The 17,409-nt window shown below is 54.3% G+C and overlaps 1 protein-coding gene across 6 annotated transcripts in view; it reads right to left on the bottom strand.

Moving 5' to 3' along the window:
* Positions 1 to 17,409, bottom strand: part of Hdgfl2 (HDGF like 2) — a 17,825-nt gene extending 416 nt beyond the window's left edge. For 2 of the 6 annotated variants that reach the window (XM_020165888.2, XM_020165889.2), the window contains exons 1-15: positions 17,214 to 17,408; positions 15,021 to 15,097; positions 14,789 to 14,927; positions 7,268 to 7,462; positions 6,166 to 6,282; positions 6,005 to 6,076; positions 5,184 to 5,340; positions 4,949 to 5,024; positions 4,075 to 4,390; positions 2,673 to 2,755; positions 2,152 to 2,225; positions 1,879 to 1,949; positions 1,503 to 1,604; positions 1,141 to 1,354; positions 318 to 444 (exon numbers count right to left, since the gene is read on the bottom strand). In XM_020165888.2, the coding sequence (XP_020021477.1) occupies positions 318 to 444; positions 1,141 to 1,354; positions 1,503 to 1,604; positions 1,879 to 1,949; positions 2,152 to 2,225; positions 2,673 to 2,755; positions 4,075 to 4,390; positions 4,949 to 5,024; positions 5,184 to 5,340; positions 6,005 to 6,076; positions 6,166 to 6,282; positions 7,268 to 7,462; positions 14,789 to 14,927; positions 15,021 to 15,097; positions 17,214 to 17,285 (1,892 nt within the window). In that variant the 5' untranslated portion in view covers positions 17,286 to 17,408. Of the gene's footprint in view, positions 1 to 317; positions 445 to 1,140; positions 1,355 to 1,502; positions 1,605 to 1,878; positions 1,950 to 2,151; positions 2,226 to 2,672; positions 2,756 to 4,074; positions 4,391 to 4,948; positions 5,025 to 5,183; positions 5,341 to 6,004; positions 6,077 to 6,165; positions 6,301 to 7,267; positions 7,463 to 8,327; positions 8,404 to 14,788; positions 14,928 to 15,020; positions 15,098 to 15,365; positions 15,531 to 17,213 lie in introns of those variants that run through there. The other 4 variants (XM_020165887.2, XM_020165886.2, XM_074054363.1 and 1 more) reach the window with 4 other exon arrangements.

The following is a 17,409-nucleotide window of genomic DNA, read 5'->3' as shown; positions in this document are numbered from 1 at the left end:
CAGACCACAGGCCTCAGGGCAGACCCCCTTACAGAGCGGCTGCCCCATAGATGAGCCACACCCAAGCCCTGGTTCTCAGCATGGCTGACTGGTGACTGGTGCTTGTGAGTGGGGCCTGTGAGCCACTTCAGGGGATTAGCAAGAAGGACCTGCTCAGGAAGCCAAGCCTCAGTGAGGGAGTGCGGCACGCTGGCTCCTGGGTCACTTGAGAGGGTGAGGCAGGGAGGATGCCCAGGATTCTTTCCAGAAGGAAGTCCCCAAGAAGCTAATTGCAGACAGCGGGGCCCGAGGGAGGCCAGCTGCACAGGGACACTCACTCGCTGTGCATGTCTTCAGAGGAAGCACACCTTGGGCCCTCCTCAGAGTCCTGTCCGTCCTCCTGTTCTTTATCCTCCACACTCTCCTTCTGGGACATGGCCTCGCCGTTCACAGGGGCCGAGAGATCTGGGAGAACAGAGAGGCAGGGTACACCACTGGGCTCTAGTAGGGCCCCTTCCCCTTCTTGTAAAAGCAGCCCATATTCGGATGGTGTGCTGAAGGACCCTGGCCCTTCTCAGAGGGGCTGAGCTCAGCCTGTGGCCCCGTGAGTCCCTAGGCCCCTTGACCTCCCCCAGCATGAAGCAGTGAGGGACCAGGAAATGAGTGGACGTGGGCCTGGGGCAGGCACGAAGAGAGATGCTGGCCCCGGGGTTTGTCCTGAAGGCCTTCAGCTGACCTGTCTGGTCTGAAGACTGCTCTGCTCTGAACACCTGTAGTCCAGACTGTCTGATCCCAGCAAACCCCATGGCCATCCTCCCTTTTCTGGACACGCCTTCTGTTTGCTCTCAGTCCACCTGAGGCCTAGCAAGTTCAATCAGAGGCCAGAGATCCCCAGAAACCAGTGTCACCTGCCTTTCTGAAGGAGTTTCCCACATGCCTTGGCTCTGGCGATGCACAGGCCCCACAGGCGTGGGTATTGTCAGCACACCTGCACATTCAGTGACTAGCACTCAGTGGAGCCAGGCGTACAAGGACCGATAGGGTCATGCCACTCCAGCCAGTCTGAGGGGAAAGCAGGACTGTGCCCATCATCCTAGAATGTTCTGTAAAGCACTCTGGTCAAGGGGACAGAGAGGCTCAGGGCCCCCAACCCCGCCCTACCAGTGCCAGGCTCATCCTCTGTCTTCTCCTTGGGGGCCTCCTCTGCAGCCAGCTTCTCCTCGGCCTTCTCCCCCTCGGCCTTCTCCTTCTCTGTTCCAGTTTTGTTTGCTTTCTGGAGGGCCTCAATCTTTGGCCCCAAGACCCGCGACTTGAGCCGAGTATAGACCTCTGCCGCCTTCTCCATCACATCCTTATTGGCTTTATATCGGCGAATCTGGCCCCGAAGCAGCCCACTCAGCAAAGACAGCTGGCCATCCTCTGCAAGACCTTCCCCCAATCCATTCAACCACCACCCACGTGGGGTCTCTCCCAGCTGCACCCCACTGCCATTGCTCCCGCTGTTCTCTCCCCTCCCCCCGTACCTTCTTCAATGTGGCCACCACATCCGTGTTCTTCTGCAGGATCTGGGAGGTTACCTGCAGGGTCCCTAGCTCCTCCAGTGCGTTCAGACACCTCTTCACATCCTGCCGGGAAGCGCTGTGTCTCAACAGTGTTGTCTGCTAACCACTGGGCCAGACTCACAGACACTTGGTGGGGAGGGCCCTGGGCTGGCTGAGGTTCCTTGCTGGGGAAGCTGGGCTGTGTACCCTAGTGGGGCCACCAAGGTCCTCAGCTATGGAACAAGAACCACCCCCGCCTGTGGAAACCTGCATTTGCCTTGGCTTCCTGAGACCTAAAGATCCAGGATGTGAGGTGACTGAGGGAGGCAGCACGCCAGCACCCCAAGGAACATCTTACCGGGTTGTCAACCTTCAGTGCAAACTTGATCTCACTGTGTAGTTTCTGGAGCTTTTCCTCCACGGAAGGTTCTGGGCCAGGAGAGATACCACCAGGCCTGAGAAGGGCCTGCAGGCCCAAGGCCACGGGGTGCTCAGCCCCCAATCTGCACACTCCAGGACTGCCTAAGAGCCACTGAGGACCTGCACAGCGCCAGGGGAGCCAGGGGAAGCCAACCTGGTCCAGCCCTCCTCCCCTCAGTGGCCTCCCAAGGCCGGACTGCTGGCCCCTCACCTTTCTTCTTCTCCACCTTCTTGTCCAATGGGAGCCCTTCAGACCGCTTCCGGGTTCGCTCCACCTTCACAGGCCTGTGGAGAGGTGCCCTCCTCAGACAGGCTCCCCAGCCTGTCTGTGCGGCTGCCTGAGCCCAGCCACACACACTCCCACCTGAAGCCCTGAAGGAAATGTTCCGGAGGCCAGAGAGGCGGGCAGGCAGGCTCCAGGGCAGGGCAGAGACCAAGGGAGCACGGGCCTCAATCTTTCGACTCCACAAAGGCGCAACCCACAATTTGTTTCTGACGTATCCTTGGACATGCCCCAGGGCCATCTAGGGGCAGAATTGTGCCCTAGGGAGACCCCTAGATCTACAGAAAGGGCCACGGTCCTGAGGCACCGACCCCACACAACCTGACGGGACCAAGGAATTAGAAGCCTGAGTGACTGGAGCTCCAAGTCAGAAGTCAGACCTCAGTGCAGGGGAGGGACACAGGGAGGCAGAGGCTGGGGACCAGGACAGGCAACGAAGCAGTGCTGACCTGGCTCGAGGCTTCTCCTTCTGACCAGGCTTCCTCGTGGGTTCTGAGCCTGGTGGCTGTGACTTCTTAGCTGACTTTCTCCCCTACAGCAGTGGGAGCAGATAGGGTCTGAGTCCAGGCTCCACACAAAGGAGGGGCAGCAAAACCACATTCCTGCGTGGCAGCTCTGGACAGGGCATGGACACTTCCCATGCCAGGGGCTGGGTCCCCCTTTCTTGGCAAAGGGAATAATGGGGACAGAAGACGTTCCTTCTGATTTCCCCAGAAAGCAGGCCTGGCTGAGGGTTGCAATGCAAGGGCTCAGTCCTGGATTCAGTCTAGTAGCTCGGACTCTGGACTCAGGCCAGACGGTCAGTGTGACAAGGGTAGGGAACCTGATGGGCCGGCACACATAGCACAGTGAGCCTGATAGTCACCATCCCCCAGAGGCCTCCTAACTGCTCCCAGGTGACTCTGTAAGTGCTGTTCCACAGGACCACAGGGCGCCTGTGTGCACTGAGTCAAGTCCCATCCTTCCCCTGCTCACAGCCCTCCATGGCTCAAACCTCCCTCAGGGTCAAAGCCTACAGGGCCCTGTGCTTCCTGCTCCGTCCCCTCTTGCCTCCCCTCATTCCTTCTGCATCCACACGGGCCTCCTCAGTGCTCCTCCAAAACGCCAGGCTCTGTCCTGCCTCAGGGCCTTTGCACTGGCTGTTCTGCCCACATTCCTTCCTTGAGATCTCCTCAACCCCCTCACTTCATTCAGCTCTTTACTAAAACACCACATGCTCAACTGAAGCCTCTGAGATCGGTCCTCTTTAAAGTGAAAATGGGTTGGGCATGGTTGCGCACCCTGTAATCCCAGCTACTTAGGAGATGGAGATGGGAAGAATTGGGTTCAAGGCCAACCTGGGCAAAAAGTTCACAAGACCCAATCTCAACCAACAAGCCCACTGTGGTGGTGTGTGCCTATCATCTCAGCTAGCTAGGGAGTAGAAGTACCAGGCAGCCTGAGGTAAAAAGTGCTAGACTCTATCTACAAAAATAACTAAAGCAAAAGGAGCTCAAGTGGCAGAGCACCTGCCTAGCAAGCACAAGGCCCTGAGTTCAAATCCCAGTGTCGCCAAACTCCAGTACCACCAAAAGGAGTGGGGGCTGTGGCTTAGTGGTGAGCACTTGTTAGCATGCATGGCACCCTTGGTTCCATCCCTGCCTGGCTCCACAAAATAAGTGAGCAAAGCAAAAGCCTCCCCACCAGGCCCAGCCTGAACATGGAACAGCCTGAGTCCTGTTATCACCAGGGCAGGGCTGGGCTCTCACTGCCTCACTGCTGTGTCCCTGGCACCCAGCAGGTGCCCAGAAAAGCTAAGGAGCGCAGGGTCCTGACCTAAGCTACCCCAGACAGTATGTGGTGGGCACACACCTCTCTCTCCAGCTCAGCCTCAGGCTCGGAGTCAGAGGAGGACGGAGGCCCCCGGCCCCGGCCCTTGCGGCCCCGCTTCTTGACAGGCTCATCGTCATCCCTTAGCTCGTCCCCGCTGCTGCCACCACCACTGCCCCCGCGCTCAGCCTCCCCGCGCTCGACTCGCTCGCGCCTTCGCTCCTTCTCTTCCTTCTCCTGCTCACGCAGCCGCCGCAGCTCCTCCTCCTGTTCTCGCCGCCGCCGGGCCTCCAGCTCGCGCCTCCGCTCCTCATCCCGCCGTTTCCACTCGCTGATTCGGTCCACTTCATCACTGTCACTGAGACATAGGGGAGATGTCAGCCAAGGAACTCCCAGTTCCTATGTCTTCTCCATGCCCGAGGATGCCCAGCAACCCAAATGCCAGTGGCTGTGACCAGACACAGCCAGACTTAGCGAGAAGTCACTCAGGGCCCAACACTGGTCAGAAGTCACCCAAACCCCAATACTGGTCCAAAGTCTCCCTGGACCCCCAACATTGGCCAGAGCTTATCCTGGGGTCCCCCAAGCTGATAAGTCACCTTGGGGTCCCCAACACTGGTCAGAAGTCTCTCTGGACCCAATATTGGCCAGAAGTCACCTAAGATTCCTCCAATACTGGCCAGAGTCACCCTAGGGCCCAGCACTGGTCTGGAGTCTCCCTGGGCCCCAACATTGGCCAGAAGTCTCTCAAGTCCCCAGCACTGGCCAGATATTACCCTGGGACTCTAAAACTGAATGCAAGTCACCGTGGGATCTCCAACACTGGCAAGAAGTGGCCCTGGGGTCTCAACATGTCCCAGAAATCACCTTGGGCTCCAAAATTGGCCAGAACTTGCCTCCGGGCCACATCACTCACCTGTCACTGCTGGAGGTGGATGGTGGGCGCTCAGGCTTTGGTTTCCGCCCTCGGGGTTTTGGGGGAGGCTTCTCAGCTACAGAAAGAGGACAGCATCTCTACCACCTCTACCTGGGATGTAGGAGGGTGGGGCAGGAAGGGCTCCAAGGTGACCGCAGCCACATGGAGCTTCAGCACAGGACACTCTGAGAAGAGCTGCACAGGAGAGTAGGTGTGGCACCAGGGCAGGCCTTACCTGGCTTTCTGCCACGTGGAGGTTTTTTGACGGACACATCCGAGTCAGAGGAGGAGGAAGAGGAGGAAGAGGATGCTGATCTGGCCACAGCCACCGGCTCCTCCTTGGCCCTGTCTGAGTCTGCTTTGGAGTCCGAGTCAGAGGCTGTGGGAACCTTCTAGGAGATGCAGGACCAAAGGGCATCAACAGCCAAGCAGGAGGAGGGGATTCTCAGGGGACAGGGAAGCTGAGGCTACCCCTATGTCCCTCCACCCCCAGCAGCTTGTGGGAAGGCAGGGACCTCTCCAGGGCCTCAATGCCTCAAGTGAGAGAGGGGGCAGAGCCAAGTCCCAAGCTTTCTGGGGCAGGATCTTGGTATGAATTCTTCCACCAAGACCCAACCAGAGAAGCAATCTCCTGCCTCAAAGGACACATCAGCACACACTTGTACACACACACCCCCATACCTAGACACACTCCTGTACATATACAACACACACAGAGCCAAATCACAGTGACACATACACACGGATACACAGACCTGAACACAACATACTATGCAGTCTCTTAAATGCACATGCATGCACACACGGCATACCTATGCACACACACGTGCCACCTTAAGGCTGTCATTCCAGCCCCCACAATGTAACTTCCAAACCTGATGGCAGGGCTCCCTGCAGCAGGAACCACAGGATACTGGACAACCTGGGTACCCTCTGCTGCTCCCCAGAGGCCCAAGACCTGTGCCTGTCCCCTGCCAAAATGGGACCAACCGGATACCGTGGACAGTGACCAGAAGCTGTAACTGAGCTTGGTGAAAAGAAAGCAGAGTGCCCTACCTTTTTCTTCCGCCCTCCTGGGGGCCCCCGCCGTGGCGCCCGGCCCACAGGCTTCTTCTCAGGGGTGAAGTCCTGGGTGGAGAGAAGGGAGTTCCACCTGTGCAGCTGTGGCCCTGCCCCCATCCCCCTAGAAGGTCCTGCTTGCCTGCTCGCCTGCTTACCTGGTCACTGGTCTTCTCTGATTCAGAAGAGCTCTCAGAGTTCTCCTCCTCAGACGGCGACATGCTGGCTTGATCCAGGTCGCTAGAGGCTTTTCGAGCTCGTTTGGAGACAGACATCTGGAAATGAGGGGACTGCTAGTAGAGCAATGGAAAGCCTGTGCTCAGGGCAAGAACTCCTCCTGCCTGGTCACAAATAGCCCAGGGGTAAGTGGAGGCACTGGAAACTTCTGGGGGGCCAGAGAGCCATTTCAGAATCATAAAAAACAGATTTTTTTTTTTTTTTGATACAGCATCCTACTATGTAGCCTAGGCTGGACTGTGCCTCATGATCCTCCTCCCTCAGCCTCCTGAGTGATGGGGTTACAGGTGTGTACCACCCCACCTGGCAATACCAGGGATCTTGAGAACATAGTGCTCAGTGAAATGAGCAGACACAGGACATACACTGCAGGATGCCACTCACAGGATGTCCCTAGAGTTGTCAGAGTTAGAGACAGGAGTGGCAGGTGTCAAGTGCTGGGGAGGGGAGTTATTATTTAATGGGGATGGAGAGAAGATGGAAAGTTCTGGAGGTGGACAGCTGCACAGCCATGTCAGTGTGCAGCTGGTAGAGCGCCTACCTAGCAAGCACAAGGCCCTGAGTTCAAACCCCAGTACTGCCAGAAAAAAAAAAAAAAGGTGTCAGTTAGAATTCATTTGCACCAGATATAGCTTCTCACATTGAAAACTTCATTTTAAAATAGAGCATAGCTGGGCATAGGGGCATATGCCTGAGATCCCAGCAACTAAAGAAGCTAAGTGGGGAAGAACTGAGAGTAGGTCAACCTGAACAAATTGGCAAGACCCCACCTCAAAAAAATGAAAGCAGGGCACAGCGGTGCACACCTGTGATCCTAGCACGTGGGAGACTGAGGCAGGAGGATCTTGGGTTCTAGGCCAGGCTAGCCTGCACAGCAAGATCCTATCTCAAAAAACAGAAAAGCCAAAATCACGTTGATAAAGGTAGGAAGTTGGTAAAGGTAAAGGGGGCCTCCTGGGAGAGATTTCAGGGTCCCTGGTGTCTGCGCCCTGCACAGCCCAAGCCACCTGGCCTCACCCCTACCTTCAGCACCGATGTCTTTCGCTTCAGGCCACTGTGGTCACTGCTCTTATCAGAGTCTGAGTCACTCTCCATTCTGTCGCTGGCAGCTGAGGCAGTCACAGCTGTGACGGCCATGACCCCCCGGTCCTCCTCGTCCACGTCACTCCCTGCAGCTGGGTCAACTTCAGGTGCCTCGCTGTCAGAGGAGCTCACCGGCTGGAGCAGGGGCCAGAGATGGAGCATCACTGCAAGTCCTGGGTCTATTTCCCAACCAGGAAAGCAAGAAGATGACCCCCACCGCAGGTCCCAAGTGTCAGGGACCAGAGTTCAGCTCTACGGATGAAGAAACTGAGGCTGAGGGTGAGATGGAGACGTGTGGGCACAGGGTTAAACCTTGCGTAAGGGGGTTTGGCCCTTTGTGCCTCAGTTTCCACATCAACCATGGGCAACAGCATAGTTTGGGCCTCACAGGGCTGTGGTGAGGATGCAAAAAAGGTGTGTGTGAAGCACCCTGGACAGTGCCCAGGCTATGGCAAGAGATCAGTAAAATGACGAAAAAAAGTCATTCTATCATTATAAGGAAGTCAGCTTAGTACAGACCTCTGGCCTTCAACCTCTGGGCACCGTGAAACTTCTGTTGCACTCAAAATGCCCTCTCAGGCAGGGGCAGCCACAGAACAGAAAGCGCTGGTTGGGCGCCTTCCATGCTGGGCACGACACCAGGCTCATTCACACACTTGGCCCATGTCTGCAGAATAGCGAGAGGTGTGGGCCGGCTGTGTTCCAGAGGGCAGAACTGGCACCAATAAAGGTCCCTTAGTGACCAGAAAGGGCTGGTGTGGCTGGGCAAAGAGATGAGGGTGGTGAAACCAAGGGTGAGTGTGAGCCCAGGGCCAGATCATGCAGGGAGTTACTGAGGCTCTAAAACCCATGAGACAGATGGCACTATGAAAGGCCACAGGCTCTTGGGTCCCTTTTTGAACTCACTCTGGATGTCTTATGTTTCTGAGAGGAAGATGTGTGAGCCCCAGTTGTACTCAGCCATCACTCATTCATTCAACGAACAGCACAGAATACCTACTATGTGCCCGGCCCTGGCGGGATGCTGGGGCTAGAGATGAGTAACACACGGTCCCTGACCTCGGGGAGCTCACAGTCTAATGGGAGACAGACAAGTAAACGCACGGTTACAACGCAGCGTGGGAAGGGCAGGCCAAGCCCAGCCCTTGGGAGGCCAAGACAGGAGAACTATGAGTTCCAGGCCAGCCTGGGCCACAAAGTGAGACTGTCTCAAAAACCAAAGGCTTTGCTTTTGGCAGAACACTTGCCTAGCAAGCACAAGGCCTTGTGCATCCCCAACAATGACTCAAAAACAACATAAAACAAGATGTCTAGAAGGGTTGGGTGCTGGTGGCTCACGCCTGCTACTCCCAGCTACTCAGCAGGCAGAGATCAAGAGGCTTATGGTTCAAAGCCAGCCAGGGCAGATGGTTTGTGAGACCTTATCTCCAAACATCAAACACAAAAAAACAGGGCTGACAGAGTGGCTCAAGTGGTAGAGCACCTCCCCAGCAAGTGTGAGGCCCTGAGTTCAAAACCCAGTACCATCAAATAAAAAAAAAAAAAAAAAAAGGAACGTCAAGGGTAGATGTGATGGTGCACACAGCAGGATCGTAAGTTCCAGGCCAGCCTGGGCTATGTAGCAAAACCCTGTCCCAAACAAAAATGTTAACAAGAGGAATGAAAGCACTCACATGCTACAAGGTGGGTGGAAGGTGAAGACATGAAGCCCAGTAAGAGAAGCCAGATATAAAAGGAATAGCGCATGACACCGTTTACGTGAATTTCTTCTCTATAACAGTTAACAAAAAGTAGACGCAAGGCCGCGGGAGCTGGAGGAAGAACTAGTGACTGCTGGTGGGTTGTGGCGATGGGAATGTTCTAGAATTAGAGTGGTGATGGCTGCACAGCACTGAAAAAGCACTGGAAGCCACTATAGAGTATGTTTTAAAATGGTGACTTTTGCCATGCAAATTTTTCAAAAGAGGACATAATTCTTCAAAAGGTATGTTCTCTTGGTTTGACTATAGCGGGGTTACTATGGATTGGACTAGAGCACACTTGCTGACCAGGAAAAAGTGAAGAAGAGGGTAAACGGGGCATGACAATGCGTGACAGGAGTGTCAGGGCACACGCTGATGGCGAGACTGGGAACAAGAAGCAGAGAGGAGCCACATCTGCTGGAGGCCTTGCAGCTGCATGGTGGGGAGGGACTGTGGCAGGAAGTGGACAGAGGCTGAAAGCGAGGCCTCCCCAGCGACAGAGTGGAAACGCGTGGAACAGCATGGAAAGTGGAGGAGGAACTTGGGCGCAGAGCCCAGAGAAGAGGGCATGACAGGAGGGAGCCTGCTTCTGTGGCTCCCTGTCCCTCAGGCTCCCTCTCTTGTAAAGCCCTGTTCTTCCCCTGCTGAAGGAAGAGGCTGGGAGCCCATGTTGGCCTCCACACAGGCAGGGCTAAAGATCCCTGCTTAACAGACAAGAAAATGAGAAGCCGGTGTTGACAAGCCCTGGCTGCTCAACACTGAACACCTTAGCCGTCCTGTGCTGTTGTGACCAAGGGTCACAGGACCTAGCCTGTATCACTTTTGACGAGATTAAAAAGGATGGTGCTTAGGTAGGTCAAGCCCCAAACTGAGCACCCCAGAAGACGATAGCAATGCTTCCGGGAGATTTTTCTCGCACCTTCTCTCCCTGGCGCTCAGAAGGCTCGTGGCTGGAATTTCTCCCCGGAGTCAGCAGACGGGACAGCTTATGCCACATTTTCACAAGGGAAGCAGCAGGTCAGACAGCAAGTGACTACATGGCTGGATCAAGGGTCTCTTGTGTTGAGAAGCAGGTCAGCATCCTGATCCTAAGAGCTAGCGTTAGCCAAGTGACATGGAGCTCATCACTGCTCTATGTCACAGGTGGGAAATGGTCTCACTTGTAGAAAAATATACCATCAGAGATAGGTTAAGTAACAGCTCAAGAACACAGAGCCAGGTCAGGTGTGGTAGCCATGCCTGTCACCACAGTGCTCTGGAGATTGAGGCTGGAAGGCTGTGAGTTCATGAGTTCAGGCCAGCCTGGACTACACAGGGAGACCCTGTTTCCAAAAAAAAAAAAAAAAAAAAAAAAAGTGGGGGTGGGAGGGGGGCTGGCAGAGTGGCTCCAGTGGTGGGCCATCTGTCTAGCAAGGGTGAAGTCCTCTGTTCAAACCCCAGTATCACCCCCCAAAAAAGGAAGAAAAAGAGCACAGAGTGAGTAATTAACAGTTGTTTGGGACATGAGCCTTGAAGCCTGGGCCACTGAACACAGGTATTCCTCAATGAAAAGAGAAATCCATCGTCACTTCTGTGAGCTCCTGATCAATCGTGATTTCATCTGTGCCTCCACAGCCCTGTCCGGTGATGGTGAACAATGTTCATGTTCCCAGGGAAACTGGGTCTCCAGGTGACTTGCCCTCGACTGTGCCTCTGGACACAGCCAGGTCCTTGTGATCTCCTGGACTGGAGCTACCTTTCAGCAAAGGTTTTGGGAAATCTGTACCACACAGAGACCTGGAGGATGGACGCTGGTGGCACAGAGAGGGACCCAACCACAAAAGACCAAGACTAGCCAGGGCCAAGTGTCCCAAGACTCAATGGGGGAGTGAGAGATGAACCTCCTTTCTTTCTGAATGGATCTGGTGGTGACTGCAGTGGAACAGGTCAAATGCAGCCTTGTGTCCTGGGTCCAACTACACTTCCATCTTCCACCGAGCACTTAATTGCATGCTTCCTCCCTGTGAGAGGTTGGTACGACCGTGATGCAAGAGGCACAGTGAGCAGCTACATGGAACCAGGACTTGAACCCAGGTCCACTTGCCCCACAAGACTCTTGGTCTCAGTGCCCCTGAGAGATGTCACTGCCTAGACCCTCCTCCACCAGTCTGGGCCTGACTGGTCCTAGTCAGAAGGCATGAAGGCTGCCTGGGAGGCAGAGGCTTGGGCTTTGCTTCCTGCTCAGCTCTACTGCTGACAAGCTTAAGAAGCTTGAACAGAAGTCAGGAATGGTGATCCCCACCTGTAATCCCAGCACCTGGGAGGCTCAGGAAAGAGAATCTCAAGTTTGATGCCAACTGGGCTATACCTTGAGATCTGGTCTCAGAAAAAAAAAAAAAAAAAAAGAGCGAGCTTGGAAGAACACTTTGCCTCTTTACTTGCTAAGAGACAAAGATAGACTAAGTGGATCTTTCTAGGTCAATAGTTCTCGGCCATGAGTGACGTGCCCCCAGGTGTGTCTGCACCATCTAGACAGTGGTAGTTGGCAAGGCCGTGGTGGGGGCAGGGAGTAGGTGAGGCCAGGGCTGTGGCTGAGCATGTAGAGGACGGCTGGCCACAAATGTCACAGTTAACCTGCTACAACGCACTAACGGGGAAACCTGGTCTCAGACTAAGGAGTCTCACATTCCAGCCTGGCCCCTCTGGGTATTCCGGCAAACTCTGGCCTCAGTGTGCTCATGTGTGCAATGCAGGAAGACTGCGGGCCGGGACAGGGCCACTGGCAGAACTCCAAGACGCCAGCTTTACTGCTGCCTGATGAAGAGATGAGAACCAGACCTCCTCCCCAATCTAGTTAAGGCCAACAGGAAGGTTGAGGCCTTTCTGTGTGTCAGTATGCCCTATCAAGATAAACTATGGAGGGTTGGCTCATGTGGTTAGAGAACTTGCCTGGCAAGCCCAAGGTCCTGAGTTCAAATCTCAGTACTACCAAGAAGAAAAGATAAACTGCTGAATGAAGCCAGGCATGGTGGCAAACATCTCTAATTCCAGCAGTCAGGAGGTTGAGGCCTCCGGACTAATTCCAGAATAGTCAGGGCTACGAAGCAAGACTGTGGCTCAAAAGAACAAAAATAACCAGGTGCAGTGGCTCAAGCTTGTAATCCTAGCTCCCTGGGAGACGGAGATTAGTAGGATCTCAATTCAAGGTGAAAAGTAAGTAAGACCCCATTTCAAACAAGCCAGGAATGGTGGCACATGTCTGTCATTCCAGCTATGTGGGAGGCATAAGTAGGAGGATCACCAAATGAGGCTGGCCCTGGGAAAAAGTAGGAGACCATACGTGAAAAATAAATAAAGCAAAAAAATAAAAAGGGCTGGGGGGGGTGTGTGGCTCAAGTGGTAGAGCGCCTGCCTACCAAGAGTAAGGCCCTCTTCAAACCTCAGTACTGCAAAATAAATAATAATAAAGAAAAAAATATATAGTTGAACGAATAAAACAAAGTTCCAAATTATATGCTTAAGAAAAGAAAGCTGTGTGTGGTTTTGCATGAATAGGGGCTCAGGGAAGGGTATGTAAGGAACTGGCGGTTATGGCCATCTTGAGAACAAAACAAGTGAGCAGGAGGTGAGAACAAGAGGCCAGACGGCCTTTTCACTGAAAGCACACTTCTGCCTTTGAATTTTGTAAGTCTCCACTGCTACTTGAAACAAAAGTAAACCCAAACCCTTAAGGAAGAAAACAGGGCCAGTTCAGTTTCCCATGAAGCCATACTTCCAAAAGCCTGCCTAACCTGGCAACAGTGCTTACAACTGTAATCCTCACTATTTGGGAGGCCGAGATCCAGAGGATCATGGTTCCAGGTCAGCCCAAGCAAAAGAAGTTTGTGAGACCCATCTCAACAGAAAAAAGCTGAGTGTGATGGTGCATGTTTGTTGTTCCAGTTACAATGGGAAGCATAAAATAGGAAGATCATGGTCCAGGCTGACCTGGGCAAAAAGTGAAACCTTATCTCCAAGTAACCAGAGGAAAAAGGGCTGGTGGAGTGGTTCAAGAGGCAGAGCACCTGCCTTGCAAGCGTGAAGCCCTGAGTTCAACCTCACTACTAGCAAAAATAAATAACAAAGTCTTTCTATATGTGGGCTACCTTGGGACAGAACCTGTGGAGTCCTAGGCTTCAGTCCTACACCACTAAATCTCCACTGGAGGGGTTGGCCAGGAACTAGCATTTGACACACACATTCCATTTGGAAGCACATCCAGGTTAGAGTAGCAAAGAGGCAAGGAGCGCTAATGGTACTTGTGGCTAATTTGCAACTTTGGGCTATCTGTGAGGTGCTCCTTTAATTTCATGAGTGTGCTATTTTTGAATTTCCTTTCCTCGAGGGCAGGCATCTACATAGAACTGAGCAAGCTGTGGGAGTCCAATAAATATTAAATGGGGTGATGATTCACCAGGAGCAAATAAGCTCAAGACGTCACCAAAGGGAACTTGAGCTGGGGCCAGAAGAGGATCTCGTGAAACCTAACTGCCTTAGAGACCCAAGACATTCCGCAAAGCCTGGGCAAAGAGTCTGGGTGTCAAAGAGTAGGACCCTCCATCTGTTAGATACATCATGTGGGCAAATAGAAGGTGTCACCAACACGCAGTGCAAGTGGAAGGGGCTGCCAGGCCATTGGTGCTCAAGAGACATCTGTTGAGTGGACCCCAAATTCTAGACTGTGAGTTCCCATAAGGCAAGGAGTGTGGTGGGGTACATAGCACAGCACATGGCACATAGCAGGTGTAACACAGAAATGTCTGTGGATCCTGGGTGGATGCTTACAGCACCAGCCACCCCAAGGAAGGAGAGATGGCATCCATGCCATCTCTGGACCCCAAGTGCACCAGTAGGACCAGGCTGTGCAAAATGACTCCACTCTCCTCTCACAAAATTCACAGCTGGATCCGACCCTCACAGACTGCTGCTTTTCTTGTCAGACCATCTGATGTCCTTTTCTTCACTAACATCCAAGCTTTCACTTCTTCTCATCCCTTCCCTTGTCCTACCCCCAACTTCACACCCACCTCTCCTAAGCCCAGGCTGCCCTGCCCTAACCCTCCCACAAAAACCTCAAAAGCAGAGGTAAAAGCAAAGTGAAGAACCCCGGCCAATCTCATCCCAAAGCCCCCAGCAGGATGCCCCTCCAATGCTCCATGGCCTCCAATCAGTTTGATTGTTACTTGTCTAAACTCCTTCACTGACATCCTCTCTACAATTCTTGCCATTGTTTTTCTATCCACAAACTACTACTGACTTTCCCGGATCCAAAATCAAGCCGTAAAAGGGGGAGAGGAGAGTGTTATGAAAGAAAAACAAATGTTCCCTTAGAAAATAAAAGATTTTATAAGCACTATAAAAACACTCATTTTAAATTCAGGCTGAGCACAAAACAGTGGTTCTCACCAGGGATGATTCTGCACCCTTCTGTCCCTACCCAGGGGCTTCTGGACCCATGACTGCCCAGCACCCTGCTGTGCCCCCACAAACAACAAGAATGATCCACAATGCATAAGTAAGAAAACCTGGTCTAGAAGCTTCTTCTCTTCTCCTAAGACAAGGAAAAGGCCACTGTGAGGACATTGTGAGGACATATCCTGCTCACTTGGGCAGTATAACCCCACTGGTCACTGCCCCCCCACCATGAGGACATGTCCACCCAGTTTGGTCTCTGCTGGATGTTCTCCCCCAAGGTACTCACCGGAGGGGCACTGTAGCTGGCGTGAGGATTGTTCTGGATCTCCCACAGCCCTTCATTGAAGCCCTTCCTCTTGTTGGGTTTCCCGTACTTATCCTTACATTTGTCATAGGGGAACAAGTCCTTGGGTCCCAGGAAGGCTCTGGAGAAAGGAACCATGGGGCAGATTCTGGTGAACCAGGCTACCCTGGGAGATACCAAGGGAGGAAACCAAGGCCCAATTGGGGACACTTACGTTTCGTGTGTGCCAAAGAAGAAGATGGGGTATTTGTTGGGTGGAGGCTTCACGGCACCATCGGCAATGTCATCGATCTGTAGAAAGAAGCCAGTTGGGGTTGACTTAGGGTGAAGGCCAGAAGGCCCAACTTCATGCCCTGATCCAAGAAATCACCAAGAAAACAGCCAAGTTACTTGGGGGAAAGCATGCTGGAAAGAGGGGAGTCTTCAACCTATGGAGAGCCATCACTTTCCAAATAGGAATCTGCAATATCCTGTGCACCCCACTGCAAAGCTGTCCCCCACCCAGGATGATCTCACCCCCCACCAAGGAAGAAAGCTGGCCCAAAGACATGGGCTTCACCTGAGCAAAGCCAAATATGGCCCCTGAAGCAACTTGGGGGTGGGGTGAAATTCAGCTTCTGTGAACTTCCAGGACATTCCCACCGCCCTTCTGCAAAAAGACCAGCCAGCCGTCTCCCAGAAAATGCAGCTGGAAGCTCCAAGGGTGCAGAGGGTGGGGGGTGGGCTGCAGGAGACAAGCCCTGAGCATCCAGGAAGTCCCACCCTCTCCCTGCAGGCCCATGGGCTCCGGCAGCTGTCAGTCACCTCCCCACAGGAGACTAGCAGCCCCTTCACTTCCAATCAGGTGCTTGGAAATGTTCGGGCTCTCAGAGCTGGAGAAGGAGGGGCAAGGGAGGGAAAGCTGGTGCTCTAGAAAGAAAAGAACTGGGGAAATGAGGGAAGTGCCTGTAAAGTTTCATTGCTTTGGTATCCCCCCCCCCCACACCAACTAAACGAGTGTGAGCAAATCAGCTTAGAGTGGGTTCTCTGGGCTCAAACAATGCCCCCCCCCCTTCTCCAATGCCTGCAGAGGCTGCTGGAAGCTTCCCTGTCCCACTCTCCCAGCATCCTTATCCCTTAGCTCTCCTCTGAGTTACTTTTTCACTCTTTGGCCCTGGGCTCACCATAGCATCCCAGACAGCACCCTCTCCCTGCAGAAGTCTTAAACTCAGCCAACTTGAGGACCAGCCCTTTTGGGGGGTTGCTCCTCTTGCACACCCAGGTCCTCCCCTGAACTCCTGACCCTGGGAGGTCAACATCCTGACTCCAACTACCCTTGCTCACCTTGGAGCCACTTCCCCTCCCATTTCCACAGCTGGCCGCTCTCCCACCCCAAATTCCTTCAGTACTACCATACAGACCACCAGCTGAGCCCTGGGGGGACCTGGGAATGACAAAAGCCAGGTACCAATGCCTGGAGCCCCACCCTCCTGCATAATCGAGGCTCCCAGGCTCAAGGCACCTTGCAGGTCCAGATACCTCAGAGCATCTGGACCCTTGAATCCCAGCTTCCTCCAAAGGGGAATCTTAAGTCCCCTTTGGGGCAGCCCTTCCCTCAGGGCTCAGTTCCAACGTGAAGCTGCACACACACACACTGTCACCTATCTTCCACTCCCACCAAGCAACAACTCTACAGGGGTGGGGATCAAGTCCCCAAGATCCCCGCCCCCCCCCCCCCCCGCAAAGACTTATTCCGAGCTCTACTCTCTCATTCTCAGCCCTGATGACCTTGCGAATGGAGTCCCCACCCCACCTTCCTCAGCACCTTGGCCTTGATCCTCACCCCCTCCCCACTATTCCAAACCTTTTTTCCTAGCCTGGTCACACATAGTTTTGGCCCCCAAGGCAACTCACAACTTGGTTTGTCCAAGTCCCAGGAGTCGGGCAGTCAGACACAAACCCCACCCATCAGATTGGCCCCTTTGCTCAGACTCCAAGTTCCCCAGCCCCTTAGACCCTATGACCTTTCTGAAACTTGACCCTGAGGCCTCAAACCTGAACTTCAGGCCCAAGAACCCCGAGACCCCAACCCCTGCTCTTGGTGCGCGGGTCTCCCAATGCAAGGATCCCCAGATTTCCAGGCCACGACTTCCTCGGATCTCGGACCCTCGGACACTCCAGACTCCCCGTATCAGGTGCCTCAGACCTGGGGCCCCACAGAAAGCCCCCAGCACGCGCCCCCTCCAGGCCTGAGGCCCCCAGGAGCCACCCAGACACCCGGCGCGCAGCACTATCAAGCTCCGACCGGAGAGCCCCGGCGCGTGGCCCCCTGGAGCCTCGGACTCCAAGAACCCCCGCGCGCGGCTCCTAAGGCCCCGGGACCCCGCTGCCCCACCCCCCCGCTGGGCCCATCACCGCGCTGCCTCACCCGGGCCGGCCAATGCGGGTAGCCCTTCATCTTGGCGAACACCAAGTCCCCAGGCTTGAAGGCGTGTGGCATGCTGGCGGCGGGAGACCCAGGCCGCGGGAAACGGCGGCGGCAGCAGTAGCGGCAGCGGCAGCAGCAGCAGGAGGCGAAGCCGGGGGCGGGAAACGGACGCCGAAGGGGCGGGGGCGTCCGCACA

Source organism: Castor canadensis, chromosome 14, assembly GCF_047511655.1.
Source record: "Castor canadensis chromosome 14, mCasCan1.hap1v2, whole genome shotgun sequence".
Taxonomy (NCBI): Eukaryota; Metazoa; Chordata; class Mammalia; order Rodentia; family Castoridae; genus Castor; species Castor canadensis.
Note: the sequence above shows the minus strand (reverse complement) of the source record. Positions and strands in the feature narration are given on the sequence as shown.